This window comes from Aptenodytes patagonicus, chromosome 5, assembly GCF_965638725.1.
Source record: "Aptenodytes patagonicus chromosome 5, bAptPat1.pri.cur, whole genome shotgun sequence".
NCBI classification, from domain to species: domain Eukaryota; kingdom Metazoa; phylum Chordata; class Aves; order Sphenisciformes; family Spheniscidae; genus Aptenodytes; species Aptenodytes patagonicus.
In genome coordinates, this window is record NC_134953.1 from 81,061,107 (window position 1) to 81,079,069 (window position 17,963).

At 36.6% G+C, this 17,963-nt stretch overlaps 1 protein-coding gene across 2 annotated transcripts in view; it reads right to left on the bottom strand.

Moving 5' to 3' along the window:
* The window catches only part of VAV3 (vav guanine nucleotide exchange factor 3), a 176,623-nt gene that overhangs the window by 14,791 nt on the left and 143,869 nt on the right, over positions 1-17,963 (bottom strand). For both annotated transcript variants that reach the window (XM_076337936.1, XM_076337937.1), the window contains exons 21-25: positions 12,695-12,760; positions 7,992-8,026; positions 6,106-6,222; positions 5,317-5,404; positions 990-1,119 (exon numbers count right to left, since the gene is read on the bottom strand). In XM_076337936.1, coding sequence (XP_076194051.1) covers positions 990-1,119; positions 5,317-5,404; positions 6,106-6,222; positions 7,992-8,026; positions 12,695-12,760 — 436 coding nt within the window. The remainder of the gene's footprint in view (positions 1-989; positions 1,120-5,316; positions 5,405-6,105; positions 6,223-7,991; positions 8,027-12,694; positions 12,761-17,963) is intronic.

A 17,963-nucleotide genomic window follows, 5' to 3' on the forward strand; every position in this document is an offset into this window, starting at 1 on the left:
TAATTAGGAGAGGAAGAAAGTCTCCAAAGTTCTAGAAACATTATGGAACAGAGGCAAGCAAATAAACAAAAGATCACAAACACAGCAAATGAAAGTAACACAGCCAGCTTCATCATCACAAAGACTAGACTGGACTCTACGGACTTTCACAGTAGTCTTCATATTGTTAAAATCCCCATCAATTTCTATTTTCCTCTTATTATCTGTTGCAGTACAAAGATACAGCCATTGTCTGCAGAACTGCAAATCTAATATTCACTCTTTGACAGAAACATTATATACTTTCCAGAGGCCAGCCATGTGGTAGTTTTTATCATTAACATTGAACTTGTATGCATCCTAAAAATCATGCTAACTTCCACTGAAGTTGCAGTAGGTTAAATAAAGGATACCACATGCATTGTAAATCTTCTCGGTTTATTTCTAAACGTCAAAACTTTTTAACTGCTATTTACATTGTACAGTAGTTCATTAACTTTCAGCAGCTTAGAGGCCTGTAATAAATATTTAAGGTTAACATTTAAGGCAGGCATAAAAATAATTATGATACAGTAAACCTAATGGGTTTTTTTAGAAATTTATGTGGTATTACTGAGATGCTACTTCACATGGCTACACTACAAAACTGATTTATTTAAATCCCTTTTTAAGGATTAGAAATTGTCACAGATAATATTAACACTTGTATCTGCGTGTACGCAAATGTCTGAAAAAACTAGGCAGGATGCAGTTTAATCTCTCACCAGCGATGCCTAATAAATTTTTTAATATCAGGGAGATTTTAAGTTTGGCAGCAAGAGAAACTTGCTAGACATGTTTATATACCTCTTGGCAGATCTGAATCTGCTTAGCTTCAAAAAATCCTAACTAAAAGCATTACCATATTAATTGGTTATACGTCAAAAATGGAAAATGAAGATGTTCAAAGTACCTTGTCCTTTTAATATTTATATGGCAGAAAGTAATATACAAAAATCTGTAATACTCACAGTTGCCACCTGTTCTGTTACTCCTTTGTCCCACTGAGTTTTCGGATTCTTTGTATGGAAATTGAAGAGTAGTATCCAAACTTCGAAAGCCTTCTTTGAGAGAGTGGTGCTTATAGTATTCCACGAGTTCCTTTCAGAAAGGAAAAATATTATGGCATTGGAAATTGAAATCACATCCTTTTCAACATTCTGGTGTACAGTCAATGACAGTTTTACCATACAAGTTGTATTATTTTATAATACAACATCCCACAGTACATGTTTATTTTAAAAAAAGCAAGTACCCTAAATATTGGCTGCTTTTACACTGCCGTTTAACTGGTTTTTGGGTTTTGTTGGGGTTGGTGGTTTTTTTTAAGTAAAACCTTATTGTCAGAGTCAACACTTAATTGCTCCTTTGAGCCAGGCTGAACATGTATTTGCTTTTCTGAAGTCAGGCAGAAGGCAAGGTCAGCTGCTTGTTAAGTATATAATGGTAACTGTCTTTGTTTTCTCAAATTTCTTTTGCAATGATAAGTGATGTTTATCCACAAATGCATTTATAAGTACACAGATCCAAAATAAAGCATAAGGCTTGCATATAAGCATGTAAGTCAACAGCAACTTAATGAGCAGATACACAGACTATGTAAAACTTTCAAGGCTCTGCCATTAAAATTTGTGGGTTTTTTTTTTTGTTTGGGGTTGGTTTGGTTTTTTCCAGATAGTGCACACTGACTGAAAAATCTAGCATTTCACATTCTCCTTCGGCCCAATCCAAAAATTTGTCTCTCTGTGTGTGTATATACACAAACATACATATGCACACACATACACACACACAGATTTTATATATGCGCAGAAATTTTATATATATGCACACACATTTTTTATATGAAAATATAAAAAACTGGCTCAAATAGTTTATGTAACCAAGGAGGCAAGTCACTTTAGTTTCTATTCTAAAGAAGGCAACACCTATCAAAATACTGACAGCTCATGCTACTCCTTTGCGATCTTCAACCCCTGCCATTGTCTCTTAGATTTGAATCAGTCCTAATAATGTCAGTATCACCCAGTTTGTACACAGAGCCAACAATAACATTAAAAGTGCCCAGACAATTCAAAGCAAACATATTTCATTTGATTAATGATACTTCAAGTGTGGGATTTCACTCTTCAGAAATGCAAGCACAAAGCAATGTATTTACTGTAAACCCTTCACTCCTACCAGTAACTCAGTCATTCCATTCTACTTACTTACATTTAGTTTTCCAAAATCAAAGTTGACCAAGCCAAGCTTAGGTCAAAATAAGGCAATAGTACCGTGTTGAATCATTTCCTTCTAGTTAAAAAAAATTTAACACAATTATTAGCCTACAACAGCCTATATCAGTGATAAATTAATTCCAGCCAAACAAAATGACTCTTAAATTATTTAGTCCAAGATCTAGTGCATAAACCATAAGTTCTTGATAACAGTCTGAAGATTATCTTCTGAACTGAACTCTGGAGCACTTCACTCCCCACGCTGTGAGCCGTTGCACGTCTCTGAAACTGCTTCTAAGGCAGAGTCCAAAGCTAAGTAAAAACTACACCTGCTTTTAACAGTTCATAATCACAGACCTGCCAGGCACTCCAAGTAAGCAGAAAGGCCAGGAGAATAAGAACTGTTTGCGCTTTGTTGTCTGGTATCAGCACAGCACACAAGCTACAATGTCAGCAACCAAATTCTCTGTCACATATCACCACCGAGTACCCAGACGTTCAAATTACCAAGGCAACAGAGAGGGTGATTTGTAAGTACGGACCATTCAAAGTAGGATTTCTGGATAAATGCAAAAATAATTAGTATGAAACTTTTTTTACCTTTTTGCACCACATAAGTCTGTAAGAATTATGCTGTTTGGTAAAGATAGTAAGATGTTTCACTGGACAGATTTTATTTGTTGTCAAAATAAGTAAAATGGTTCCAAACTGAGAAAAAAAATTTACCTTCGGTCACAAAGATTCAGTTGCTTTTAAAAGCTTAGTTTTCAATACCATTCTTCCATGAAAACAGTCGACAAACAACTGGCCTCTAAAACACTCATTGCACAAATCACAGTAGCAAGCTTACAAACAGGTAAGAGGTAAGTAAGGTAAGTAGCCCCTGCCAGCGTGGATGGGGCTCCTCAGGAGTCTGTCACAGTACCATGATTCACATCAGCAGCAGAGCTGACCTTTCGCTGCACCTTGGCCTGCTTTACACACTCAGCACGTTTTAATTACTCGCGTGAAAGTTTTTCAAATGTACTGTGAAAACTACGTACAAGAGCTGTTCTACTTTTGTTACCTTCAAAGTAGTACAGAACACTGTGTCACTGCAGATCACTACTTTAGGTTTCCATGGCTGCTGGCTTTGTCTCTCTTCTGTTCCCAGTTCTACTCAGACTACTTTTGTTCCTCTCTTCTTCCAGAGACTGTTACTTTTTCTCTTGCATCTACCCAGAACAAAGCAGTTGTTCCACAGCATATGCAAACAGTACTTACACTATCACTTGTCTATTTAACTCTCAAGGGCAGACTTCATAATACCCTAAAACTGAGTTATGAAATGACTTTTCCCTAATTGAATTCAGCAAGGCTAAGTTGGTAGCGATGAGGCCTTTACACTAGAAATCTCTTTTGTCCTCTCAATTCTTTGACGCAATGCATATTCTTTTTGTTTCTTTTTTATCCAAGTTTGTGTCCTGTACTTATCTCTCTGATCATTCTGCTCTATTTTAAGACCTGCACCAGTGCATTAAACTGCATCATTGCCACGAGAAGATATCTGGCAGCACGTGACTCCGGCTCACATGCTTTGACAAGATACTGAGAGCACTCGTGTTCTCATCAGTTCCCAGTGAACCATTTGTAGTCTTTGCAGACTAAGTAGCCACCTCCTTCGTACATGAGGAACGCCATGGTTTCTGTTGCTACCAATGATAAGATCCCAGTGTCCCCAGCCCTAACACTAAACACTTCACTGGTTTCTATGTGTCAAATGAAGACATTAGGGTGCAGAAACAGCATGGTGCATTCTTCATCAGGAAATTTATGTCCTTCCCATTCTAATGAGCACTTATTTCAATCAGGGTCAGGCAAAGCATAGATTTCTGCTTGATTTTTTACTACTTGTAGGATGCTCTTGCTTTACAGAGTATCAGTGGTTAAATTAAAATAATTTCTAATGCTTCCCGGCTTTAAAGCTTCTCTCCCTACTCCTGTTTTGCATTGTCCTTCATTTTTATTTATTATTTTAGAGTACTTGGATATGCATGAAGGCTGCAGCATAAGTTTTAATCCAATTGATTGCACTAAATATAATATATTGAATGAGCTTCCTTTAACAATGCATCAGAAAATGCTTAAGCAGTAAAATTTTACAAATGTACTAAGGTAATTTATTCAGACACCTTGTATTTATGAGTCTTGTCTGAGCAAAATGAGCTGTCAAGAAATTCTTTCAAATTAAAGTTCAAAAAAAGGAATTTCTTCCCAGTACAAGATGACTCTGACATAACATTGAAAACTGACTGATCTGGGCAGTTAGAACACCAAACTTTTATTTCTGGGGATGAACTATGCTTATAGTTGGAGTCAAAGTCAGTAAGAGAGCCTATGTTTTGTCTGTTATTACTATAGTTTGCCAGTGAGTGGTTTGCCGCCACAGAGTATAAGTTCAAAGTAGCCACACAGTTGCTTTAATTTAGACTAGTCGATATTGACTCCAGATGACTATTATTCCAACAAGGATTTCTGAGCTATTAGCAATTTTGACAGCCCCATTCTCTAGCTGCGCTTCTTTGCCTGGTGCACCAGGACCAGGAAGGCCACCCTCTCCCGAGTTTTTCTGGGCTCTCTGACACAGCGGCACCTTATATCCTTCTCCCTCTGAACTTACACATCGATATGCATCCTTATGTTCAGCAGTGCACGTGTACATGTGCTGGGAAGGAACCTTCACCTAGCTACTTTTAGGGATCATTACTATATAGAGAAAGATTTCCAAAGACATCAAATTCTCCTTTCAAGATTCAGCCTAACTCCATAGCGGGCTGATGCATGGGATTCAAATTACTCCTCTCTTCCACGTAACTGCAAGGGATACGGTCCAGTCCTAAATATAAATATGTAGTTTTAAGCACATACTACCATCACTTAGAGAATAAACCATAAATGTAAAAAAATTATCCTATTAGCAGGTATAGACACAATTCAAATCTCTCACAGCCTTCTGTAATTTCACAAACCAAAGTAGCTCTCACTACAGCAACAGCTACATAGAAAATCGCACATTGTTAAAAACCTAATCAATGCTTACCATTAAATTTTTAAATTTTCTATTTTCTGCAATGTGGAAAAAGCCATCTCTTGTTAAAATCTTGATGTGTTTCACTTCATTATTGTACCTGTGGGCAATGAATAACTTATGAATATAAATGTGTTTTTAATCAGACACAATCAATAATTACCTGAGGGCATGCCCCAATAACACCACACGAATAAATTCTTAAGACAAAATGTATATCTGTGCCAAAACAAAGTTGACGTCTAATTAACCAAATATATTTATTAAAGTACAGCTGAAGAGGTAATCTGTATTCAAGAAAAAAAGTCACAACTAACTGCTCATTCTAACTGGGAAATCCCATATATTTCTTACTTTTATATCCATGTTGATAAACAACATGAAAGCAAGACCCTCACAATCATGTGCATTCACAGAATTTACGAACCCACATTTTACTGAAACGTCTGAGATGCAAAGAGCTTCGACAAGTTCTCACTGAAGTCAGTGAAACATTCTTACTCACTTCAGAGAAGCAGATCACATCACAGTCCAAACACTGGCTTACTCTTACCCAATATACTAGACCATCATTTTTGTAGACCCATTTGCTACATCAGCATTATAAAACCATTGCTAACTTCCTACTATAAACCCTGGGTATTTCTGTCAGCAACTTCAGTTTTCCTATATTGACTCTCTTAAAGGCTGTGTATGATTATATAAATTGAAACAAGATTTTATTTTCCTTCATTATTTCAAATACTATCTAAGGAAAAATGAGAACAGGAAAACTTTCTGTAGGATATCTATTCCACTTACTTAATACTAATTGCATATTCTCCTGACTCTTTGGTCCTGTGCCGCACCAGGTAAGTGCTATTTACTCTGTTAATAAGTTCACTCTCTGCTTGCAATCTTTCCATTGCTCCTGCAAACCTGTAACAGAGAACAATAAAAATTGCCTATGATTTTTTCAAAGCTACAAAAAAAGGTCTATCAAATACGCAATGCAAAGTCCCAATATTCTGCACATGATGGGGACCTAAAAATATATCAGTTGCAACTGAATACCATTTCCAGATCTTTGAATGAAGAATAAAGCGTGAAAAAACTCCGCATGGGGGGCGGGGGAATTCTTAATTAGAAAAGTACTTGTGCACATGTTGAATACAATGCCTGTTAAGGAAAGTGCTCGAGCCTGAGCACTAGCTGAATGACTACTGGCTTGAATAGCTCATAGAACCAAACATTCTTCCGAATCATGTCTTGCAAGTGAAACAATAAAACAGTGGTCCTGAACCTTTGAACCCCCCTGAGTTCTAGTGGGATTTATCTCAACAGAGTGAAGAATCAGCCAACAGTAGTATATGAGGTCAAAAAAAGACCTATACAAAAATTTGGTATTTATACAAACACACTATTTTATTTGGTTTCATAATTATTCATAACCTCTAAAGGCTAAAGTGTAATGGATAAACTAAACATCCACAAGAAAAAAAAAAACCTCGTCCTAATATGGCCAAATTTGAAAGAGCTGATGCCAAGAGTTGAAAGCTAAGACAAGTAAGTCACCGATTCTGCAGCCTGACTGCATAAGCAGATTTGTGCCCTTGCTGTGCCTTGCTGGTTTGGGTGGGAGTTCATGAGAGGCTGTCAGCAGACATTTATTCACAAAACTAGAGGTTAAACTGTTAATTGAGGAGAGGAAAGTGACATAGCTTCCAGGGAAAAGATGCTTATTTTACCATTTTAGAAAGTAGTCTAAAGACAGTCAACACCACAGATCGCTACTATGTAAAATTTCATACTAATACATCACTACCAATTAGATGGGAGCTTTAAATAAAAAAATAGTTATTTTATGAAACACACCAGGGAACATGCATTTTGAAGTTTATCACAAAATACATGACTTTTTACAGCAAGTTTCAGCCTAAAGTCATTTTTCAGCTAAGTATTACAAATCCTTAGACGATAAAGACTGACCCCAACGATATGCTTTCTTCTAACAAAATTATAAATAGAGCAACTGTTAGAATTTAATTTAAAATACCAATTTTAAATATTAAACATAAATCAATATTCGTTTAGATCTGATTCTGATTTCGCTTTTGGCAAACTAGAGGAAATCAGAACTCACGTCTAAATGACAAAGCATAAAACCCGTGAAAGAACACAAGCGATGCTTATTCTGTTCTCTCAGAATCACCATGTCTTTTCTAGAGGTGAGCTGAATTCCAGTACAGCATTCACACACTACATAAGCCCCAGACCAGCAGTGGTTGTAGTTTTGATACATTGTCCTTTTATATCTCTACAGTCTTTTTTTTTTTTTTTTTAAAAAAAGGAAATGCAGAACTATTCACGAGACGATGTATTTAACATTATTCCTTCTCTTTATTCACGTAACATGTAAGATCTACTTGCACGCTCCATATTATACTAATCTCTTATGATTCAGACCTCTGGGACTAAGGCTGCACAGCTACAGACTTGTAAACAAAGTGCTTAATGATTTTGACATTTTATTATATCAGAAATGCTTTTAGGCAATGCATGGTGTTGCTTTCCCAAACCATTACACAATGCCTTCTTCAGAAGCCTAGAAAGGTTAAACCAATATAAATTAAATTGTAATAAACACAGTTGTCTTTCTATGACTGCTTCTTTCAAAGAGATTCTTGTAAGACTAGACAGGGACTCACCACAGTTGTGAAGAGTAGTCTACTGGTTTAGGAACCTAGGACATGAAACGATACAAGAGAATGAGGATCAAGATTTTTTTCTAACCACACAAATTAGATAGCATTGATCTAATTGTCAATATCCAGATGAAACAAGTTAAAAGAAACAGACGATCTAATTAGTCTGCAAGTCTATTTTCTTTTGAAGGAAGTTATAATAAATACCATTCTGAAAGTAGTACAGAATATTTTAACTCTTTGCTGCTGTGACAGATTTTTTTACTTACTAGAACTGTTAGAAGTTTTTCTGACAGTGCCTACATTCCAATTTCATACATAAAATAGCCCAGTGCTACATATTGTTGAAAAGTATCATTAAAATGTGCACCACATTTACAGTAACATGTATAAAATTCATTTCATGTATGGCCTTAGAAAGACTGTCTCCTAGGAAATACAGTATATAATCTTCTGAAAGAGTTGAGGACAATCCATAGATTGTATTGTATGACATCATTCACACCTTTGTATTTGACTTGGTTAACTCTTGTACTAGTTTTTAATAAGCATGGAATTTGAGTCTCAAATTCAATTTAAAAAATTAAGCAAACTACAGTAAGTTTGCAAAATGGATGTTACATGTATACATAAACAAATGCATAGATAACATTTATACATGCACAAGATGCACAGTACAGCAATCCCCATGAAAATCAGCGTTTCATCTTGACCGTCTCCCACTGGCGTATGATACTTCGGTATTACCCTAGTCTTCCAAAACAACGTGTGAAACTTGTGAAGTGCTGAAAAATTGATTTTAGTGGAAGCTTAGCATATATCTTGCAGACTTATAACCTAATGTCATATATTCTTAGATAAGCAAATTATTTCTTTTTTTTCTTCCAATAAAACCAAAGAATGTTTTATTATTTTCTGGAATCTAATAGGGAAAAAATTACAGTAACAGTCTTCTCACTTTTTATTTATGATATATGGAATGTCTTCAACAGAGACTTCCAAACACAGATCAACTCAGGAAGATATTATTATACAGGCCTACAAACTTAAGTTAATTGAAATTGAAATCAATTACAGCTCCCACTAACTTGACCTCAGGTATCAACCGAGACCTCTATCAAGTCTCTAGACCTGACCTTGAAATAAACTCCAGTGGTGGGATAAAAAAGCCCCCAAAAAACAAAACAGAAAAACAAACAAACCAAAAAAACCCCAACACAAAAACCCCACCTCCCTGCATATTTAATCAGAGTATTCTGCAGTTCAAGTTGCAAGAGTCAAGTAGTTAAAAGTTTTTGTGTTAACCTGTCCAAAATGCCATGGTACATTCTAGCAGTATTGATGAGGTAGTAACAGGCAGCTTTTGCATGGAAAAAAGCAGAATAGGAAGCTATGAAGTGATTATTGAACCAGGATATTGTAAACTAGATGACACATATGGTATGAGTTGAGGATGATATTTACAACCACTTGTGTTGGTAACATATTATCTTGCAACCTTCTCAAAAAAGCACAGTTACTGGAATGCAAAATTACTAAATTATTGAAACAAGTAAGAATTGTTACAATTTCACCATTTTAAGGCTCTCGTCTTCATGCTAAGAAGCCTCAACGCTAGAGTTATATAATGCACTTACTCCGAACGCTTCACTTAAAACACTGGCTAAGTATTTTCTTAGATAACTTCAGAACATTTTTTTATTGAGAAAGTTTGCAAAAAACCTTAGATCAGGAATTAAATTAGTATGTCTCCTAACTTCTCTTTCTCCACAGAAGTAAACAAGAGTTTGCTCAGGTTTTTGTGATAGGATAGGGTTTTGGCTAACTTGAAATTTACTGAAGATGTAACTTCCATCCCTGCATTGTTAAGATTCATTTCCATGAACCAAAATTTTCAGAGTTCACAAAGCTCTGCTTACTGCCTTTGACACAACTGTCACTCAAACTAAATACATAACCACTTACTCGAATGCCTCTCAACCCAAGATTTTTATGATAAAATTCTGAATTTTACAGGACAGCCCAAAACTTACATTTTTTTCTAAATAACAAAGCAGACACTAGTGTGGAACACATTAAAGTTCTCTGTGATAAAACCAGGGTCACTTGTTCAGCTTCCACAGCAGTAAATCTATCCAGTCATTAAGTTAGTCTAGTTCTTGAGGGAGAAAAAGGAAATGTGCATTACTCCCAAATAGTGTAGACAAAGGGCTACAAAACAGTAGCATTTGTAGTGCTGGTGGTACGCAAAGTCCTTTGAAGTGTAGGGGGCCTGACACAGCCAAGTACTACCCCTGGCAGCAGCAGTGGCACTTCATATCCCTACAGCTACTGATGGTGTTACTCGGGCACCTCTGCTACTAACGGCGAGACTTGGAAAAAAGTTAACAGATTATGAATATGCTGACAAAGAATTCCTGCGAGAAATGTTTTAGTGAAGCGACCAAATGAGACATTTCAAGGCCAGCTAGGCACTTAGGGTCTTTACATGCTGCGAGATATTTCAATAATACATTTCATCTACAGAAGAATTGCACCTTTAATGATTTGTATTATCCCCCATAAGACTAATTAAGTAACATGCATTCTATCAGCAGCAGGAGAAGAAAGAATAATTAAAAAAAAAGAACAAACCTTCTTAATTTGTCAAGTAGTCCTACTATGTTGGAAAGGACATAAAAATTCACAGGTGGTTTAAGTCCATCCTTCAGAGCAGTTAAACAATAGATGAGTAGTCCTTTTCATTAATTTTGAATGGACAGATATATATATAAAAAACAAGTGTTGTTCATTGTCATGAAATACAGTAAAATCAAATGTTATTCCAGAAGCTCTTGGCTCATACTGTGCTACGTATCCAATGCCTCTATAGAAATGAGAAAACTGGAAGAAAGCTAGGAAAAACCATGTATTACTCACATGGTGCAGAAAACGTCTGCTGACATATACCACTTATTGCAAAGAGGAAAAAATTGTTTATAGGTACATCTGTGAAAAGTCTGAAATATAGATATTCTGGAGCTCAGCAGTTTTTCATTCAATATTCATTCCTAAAGTCTTTTGATGTATGTATTTTATGCTGTTTCTGGGCATTTTTATATCACCTGGTTGTAAAGGTTGTTAGACTTAATAACAACAGTAAAAGTTATAGCATGTTTAAAACCTGATTGATGTTTCAGTATCTTTAACTGCATCATTTATCATAATAAGATGTTTATATTTCATCCTTCCACGTTAACAGTGGTAAAGCATCAATTTATCTTTTTGTTCTGATCATGACACCGGTTGGTAACATTTCATGAATAATATTTATTCATTCTGCAAAACTGTATTATTTTCAATACTTCTCTAAATAGTCTATTTCCAAATTTAGCAGAAAGCTTTATCACTAGAAAGCAATCTTCACAACACCCCAGCAGCATTCTTCCTAACTTTGGATATCCTGCTTCCTCTGCTTTAAAGTGTAGCGGCAGTTCCTAAAGTGTTGCTGCAGTTGCTGTCAATGATACTATACAACGACGGACTGGGTGGCTCCAAGACCCTAACGCCAATACACAGCAGGTACTGCCTGTGTCCAGGAGAGCGACACCACGGCACGGGAAATCCACAGCTTTTGCAATAAGCAAGGGGTGGAGGGAAGAAAGCTAAGTTCACATAACATTTTCACCTTTATTCCAGACCTGTTCTCTCACCCAATCTAACATACCTTGTACCGACAAATATTCTGTGCATCAAAATTCTGAAAATATAGGGTATTAAAGATGTCTCAAGATACACTAATGTATTTATATTCTTTAGGATCACATGTATACTTGCTTTAGAAACTAAGGCACAACATGAGCCTTAAAGGCATACCAAAACGCAGCCACTAACAGCTGATTCCACCTACTTACAAACCATTTAAGTGGCAGATCTTGATTGCTGTAATGACAGCAATTCTATTAATAAGTCAAACTGTTGTGAATCGAGTTAGAAGTTAAAGCTGTCTTAAAGCAAAGTAAGGAATATGATTCCTCACTGGTTTTATGGGTTTACATCAATGGAACATATAGTAATCTGATGCACAGTGTTATAGAGGACAGAGAATGAAGGAGCAAGCATACAGTATACCAATGCATCATCACGTCTGTATACAAAACTCTTGAGTACATATTATAAACTAATTTTTCTTATTGTTATCCTGAACTTTTCTAGACTGAGAACATCCTTGTGCGAAATAAAGGCAGGTAAGAACCTACAGCGAAGAGAAAAGTTATCGAGCAGTCTGAATTCAAAGTTTTATATTAGTTTTACTCTCACACATTTTTAAACTCGCTACTTATGGTGTAATCCCTCTCTCTAACCCAAAGTGACTGGGGAATAGATTAGAACCACAGCATTCCCACCTTACCGCTGGGGAAGGAAGAAAGTGCGCTCTCACATAAAATGTGTTTGTTCTATAATCTGGAAACTCTTTAGACAGTTCAATGTATTAATATTCCCAAAAGCTAAATCTGCTTCTCAAACATGTTTTCTTGACGTTTCCTATTTACATCAGATAACCAAAAGTATTAGAATGCTATATTTTAAGCAATATTGAACATAACATGAAAACACAAAGGTACGAGAAACAATATGATTTTTGTAAGGTAAGATTAATAAAGCGATGGTATGAACTAGGCAGTTTTTCTGTAAGATGACAAACAGAATTAAACAATTGTACTTACACATGGGCTAGGCTTTACTGCATCACTTGGGAAGAATCCAAGCTCTCCTGTTGTTAGATTTCTGCCCTAGGAAAAAAAAAACCCAGAATTTTCCATTTTTGAGACATAATGGGGATTAATCGTTAATAATAATACATGCACAGGGATTTAGGACAATAAGAGCATATCAAAGAGTCTTTAAAATAAAATGCTGTTCTAATAAAGTGTTACTCAACAGTTGTGTGGGTTTTGTTGGTTTGGGGGTTTTTTTTAATTTATATAATTAATAATTATAGCTGATACACCTGAGAGCTCTGAGAGATGAGATGCAAGAAGGCGGCTCAGAGCCCGGGTTGTGATTCCCAGTTCTGTCAATGTCTGCCAGTGTCTGATATCTTCATTAACGTTAATTATCTCCTTTCAAGTTACTTCCTCCTCAGTTGGCATCACGCTGGTGAGAGCTGCCACACTGCAACATTACAGATCCCCAAAATGACTACACCACCATGCAGCGGCAGTTGCAGCACCTGAGAAATCACGCTAACTCCAATAGGACCTGAGGGCTAATAATCCATCAGCCAATTCTATAGCTAAGCATTTCCATAAGTGACGCAAATCATTGGAAATCAGGTGGGTACGAGAATATTAACAGAATTAAATATATCATATGTCTATGATATATTCAACAACATGTTGTAGATGCGCCCACACAACTGGGAGACCAGCTGCAGAAATGCATCCAGCACAGCCTAAACGGAGCCTTTTATGCAACACAACTGCTGCTCCAAAGTTGCAGGACCACCAATTTACTCTGGGCTTCTAAGGGCCAAAAGTGACCTGATCATCACAGAGACACGTCTCAGCAGTTCACAATTCACCACCAAGCTCCCCTGAAGAACACCCCCTCAGCCAGATAGAACAGCAGAATAAACACACCTTTCTAGTCCTAGTAAAAACATTTGGCTGTGACCATCCTGACCACATTTTTCAGAGCAGAACAGAGCACATAGCTAAAATTTCTAAACACAGATACATAAAATGAAGGCATCAAAATGCATATTTTGGCAAACAAATGTTTTCATTTAACAGATTTTTTTAAAAGCACATAAATGCCTAACCTCCATGAAATTTAATATACTGACTGTAAACAAAATATACTATCAGCATTTGGCAATGAGAGTAAGAATGAGTACTTTACAAGCATTGTAATCTTGAAAATTTCATTTATTCTTTATTTTTGATGGCATACCTGTAACATAAAAAATTAAAAGGGGAAAAAATGCTTCAGAAACAGACATGGAATTTCTTTGGGGTTTTAGTTCATTTTGTTTCAATTACACATCTAGTGCTACAGTACCCTAACACCACCACACAAAACAGAATTCAGCGATTTCAAACAGAGATCATTATGCAATTTATCAGACACAGATAGTGACCCCAGTAACAGCCATCTTTACCAAATATACAGAGAAGTGCAGAGGAGGCAGAGGCGAGAGAAAAGCAGTTAAGCAGTATTTAAGCTATAATACGCTGAATAGCGATGATATTAAAAAAAGAATTACGCGCAAACAAGTGACAATGTTATAGATCTGAACCTGCGTTCAGCAAAGCTCCCTTGCCCTCTCTTCCCAGTATCTGCTTGAATACAGGTTACCTTTTGCATCCATGTACTCTATTTACTCCTAAAACATGAATCCCTCTGAAGTACAGACTTAACTTGTAAGCAGAGCTCTGACACAGTCTCTCATGTAAGTGATACTTAATTACAATACTACTCTTACCTGAATAGCAAGTGATACCACAGTCAATAAGACCAGCCACTAAATAAAATATATTAATGAGAAAAAGCATTTGAAGGAGCACAACTGAACAGTAGTTTTGGATGTGCCCACATACCATTGCTATTCATAAGAAACATTTATATAAAGTGAAAGAAGCTGAATAAGATGACACATCATGCAACATATGTCCACAACAACTAGAAAGCAGCCAAGGATCAAAATTTGATGAGCTCAGGGACAGACCCCTGTGTTACCTTCTGAAAGTGCCAAAAGGGACACCATTTCAAATGTCCAATAGTGTTTCATAATGTTTGCAGTGCTTCCTCCCTGCAAGTCAGAAATACAGTCTGGATCTCTTACTGTTTTTCCAGAAATGTATTTGCACACCCCAAAAGCTAGAATGAAAGCTAGCTTTGATTTGCAGACATTTAAATGCTTCAATCTGCACTGAATTATACCACCCTGAGCTGGTTCTATGACCTCAAGTAAAAATAAAAAAATAAAGACACATTACAGCCACTGAAGAAACTGTAGCGTGTACAGAAAGACCAGACCATGGGACAGTATGACGTAGAACCAGCATTGTATTACCTGGCTTAGATACTGCTAGCAGTACACAGTGATACGTATCACAGCTTAAAAACCCAGCAGAGCAGCAAAGATCATGAGATTAGCTGTGGTCTGTACTGATTAAATCATTATCACAATGCAGACAGACATAATGTATACACATTCAGAATAAGGAAACTGAACTGCAATCCATAGGCTGTATTGTAACATATATGTGCACTTTCACTTAAAGTATTCTGTAGGTAACAAGTCAATGGCACTTGCAGCAAAAAATGGATCATCTGGAGGACACTGAACGTTCATTGAAATCATAGAAATGAAGTGGTGAGAAACTACATCACCAGTGGACAGACTTATATGAGAGGTACAGCATTAAGAAATACTCTCTGCCCAAGCAACAATCCTACAATGTCCTTAGATGTCACCACTTGTTGGAAGACGCTGTTCTGTGCAGCTGTGGGACACAGATGTGTCGCTTCGTTGGGCTCGGAGAGGCTAGGAGTGAAGCATGCGTTCTATGGACAGTACACCAAGACCAAAGTGAAAGCAGCAGTAGAGAAGTCACACGGACAGACTCTCTCATCACACAAACATCCCCAAGTACTGTGACCAGTACAAAACTTTGCCTTTGCATTCTGAGCAATACCACGCCTGTAACAAGCACCGAGACAACCCAAGAAAGGCTTTGTCTTCTGAAGACAAGCTTCACATGAGATAACTGCAGATGGCTTTGTTAGTTAAATACAAGCAAATCCTTAAAGAGAACAGGGTTTGATCTATTACACATTGCTGAAGGAAACAGCTCACTTTAAAATGCTCTGCCGATAATAAGCTCATATGAATAATTTGATAACGTCCTTAGGAGACTAGGTTGTTTTGTTTACTTTAGAAATCCTAGCTCAATTCATCAAGGCTTGGTGTCATTCATACACAAAACCATGACCTGTTGTCAGATGATGATTTCAAAATTTAAGATCTATCCATCAAATCATTAACAGCAGCAAAATTATTATGCCACCATACTTCACGTCTACTAATCATTTCTTTCTGCTTTATGTTTCCTGCTTGCTAATTGCTTATTGTCTGATGAGTAAGCATTTCCCTTGAACACTGCCCTATAATGGCTTATGGTCATTATAAAAGCAGAAGCAGAGGACTGGACAGAACTAGTTTTAAAATTTATATTATGTATATACTATTACATTGTATTTCTAAATTATTATATATTAAAATATATATTACATGTATACGTGTGCATACATATTCATATCTATAAGGGCCAATGAAGCCCTTCAGTCTATTGCTTTCAGCAACAGTCTCAGCAAGACTAGAGGCTGATTCACAACTCTTGTACCTGTTTTAATGAGGGAGACTTTCTGAAGCCATTTGACACATTTTCTCTAAATTTCCAGACTGCTGCCTGCTACTTAGCTATGCAATGCCCATTAACTTCATTGGATGTGCACAGAACTAGAACTCCCGTATAGCTAAAATTTATAAATTATCATGTCCTTCACCCATTTTCATTTTGTTTACTGCAAAGTGTGGTGAAGAGAGGAAGGAGACAGACGAAAAATTACAAATCAAATTACAAACCAAAAGGAAAAAAAAGGCACTTTTACAGTGCTGCCTCCCCGGTGCTTTAATTTTCTATCATAAGTATATTTACAATATACTTAATGCCTTTTGGCTGTTTACAGCAGGACCGCTAACTACTGAAGCGTTAGAAAGTACATCTGTAATAGCTATTACCTGATATGGGTTTAATCTGCATCAAAGAAAAGCTGGTTTTGAAAAAGGAAAGAATCAATCCAGCAAATATCTGTATTCTTTCGGCATAGCTGCGAAACACGATTGCCTGAGGATGGCGGGTAATTGCAATGCAAACCTGTAAAACTAGAATTACATTATATCTTATGGTAGGCATTGCGGCACCCCTGAAAGCCTACCCTCAGGTTAAGCAGGTACCAATTTACTCAAACCAAACTGAGAAGAGGAGAGAAATATTCACATCTATAATAAAAATCTGACTACTTCAAAGCTGCACTACTACAGCTGAAACAACCAGCAGTGCTCTGGTTAAGGGGTCTGAAATTTCCATTTAAAACACTAAGTTTTCTCCTCTCTCCCCCCTCAGCCCCTCTTCCTTTTCTTATTTCATTCTGCAAGTGATGCCAGCCGAGCACCAGTTAGGCAAGCAGCATGGCTCTTCTAGTCTTGCACCTTGACTGAGCAAGGAAAAGTAGTCGTGCACAAGGGGATGCGTGAGTATCAGCGTAAGACCACCCTTCTCTTTATATGCAGCCACGTGTTTACTGAGGAGAGTAAAATAACTTGTGACAGTATCGACACCCCTATATTACACGTTCTCTTTGAAGAAAGCTTAGGTTTTGGATGATACCAGTGAAGAGGCAGAAGGCAAATTCATGGAATTCAGAAATGCTTATCCCAGCCGTCTTACTGTCTCTGTGATTGCTCAGTTTGCCTCTCAGAAAAGTATTTGCTGTTTCATAAAGAAAAAAACCCATACTTCTCCTGTTTTCCACACTGCGTAACAGGTAGATTCGTATGTGTATATGGTCTTGAATTACTACAGAACTTACCACAATAATCGCTATATGATCATTGAAATATTAACTTAGCAGAATTTTCATGTCTATCAAAACACATTTGATCGCATTTAAGCTATAGCTTTAAGCATTGCTTAGTAACTTGTGGTGTTTATTTCATGTACTGTAAAGAAGAAAAAATTATACTTAAACCACACATGCTTATCTATTACAAGCACTCGAATTTCTAAACTGAGCAATGGTTGACTTAAAAATCCATTCTGATATTAAGTCTTGCAGGTCAGCTGTAAATTACTCTAAAACACCTCTCAAATAAAACTTACAGATTTTAATACAAATTGTGTTTTGCAGGTTTTTTTCTTAATATGC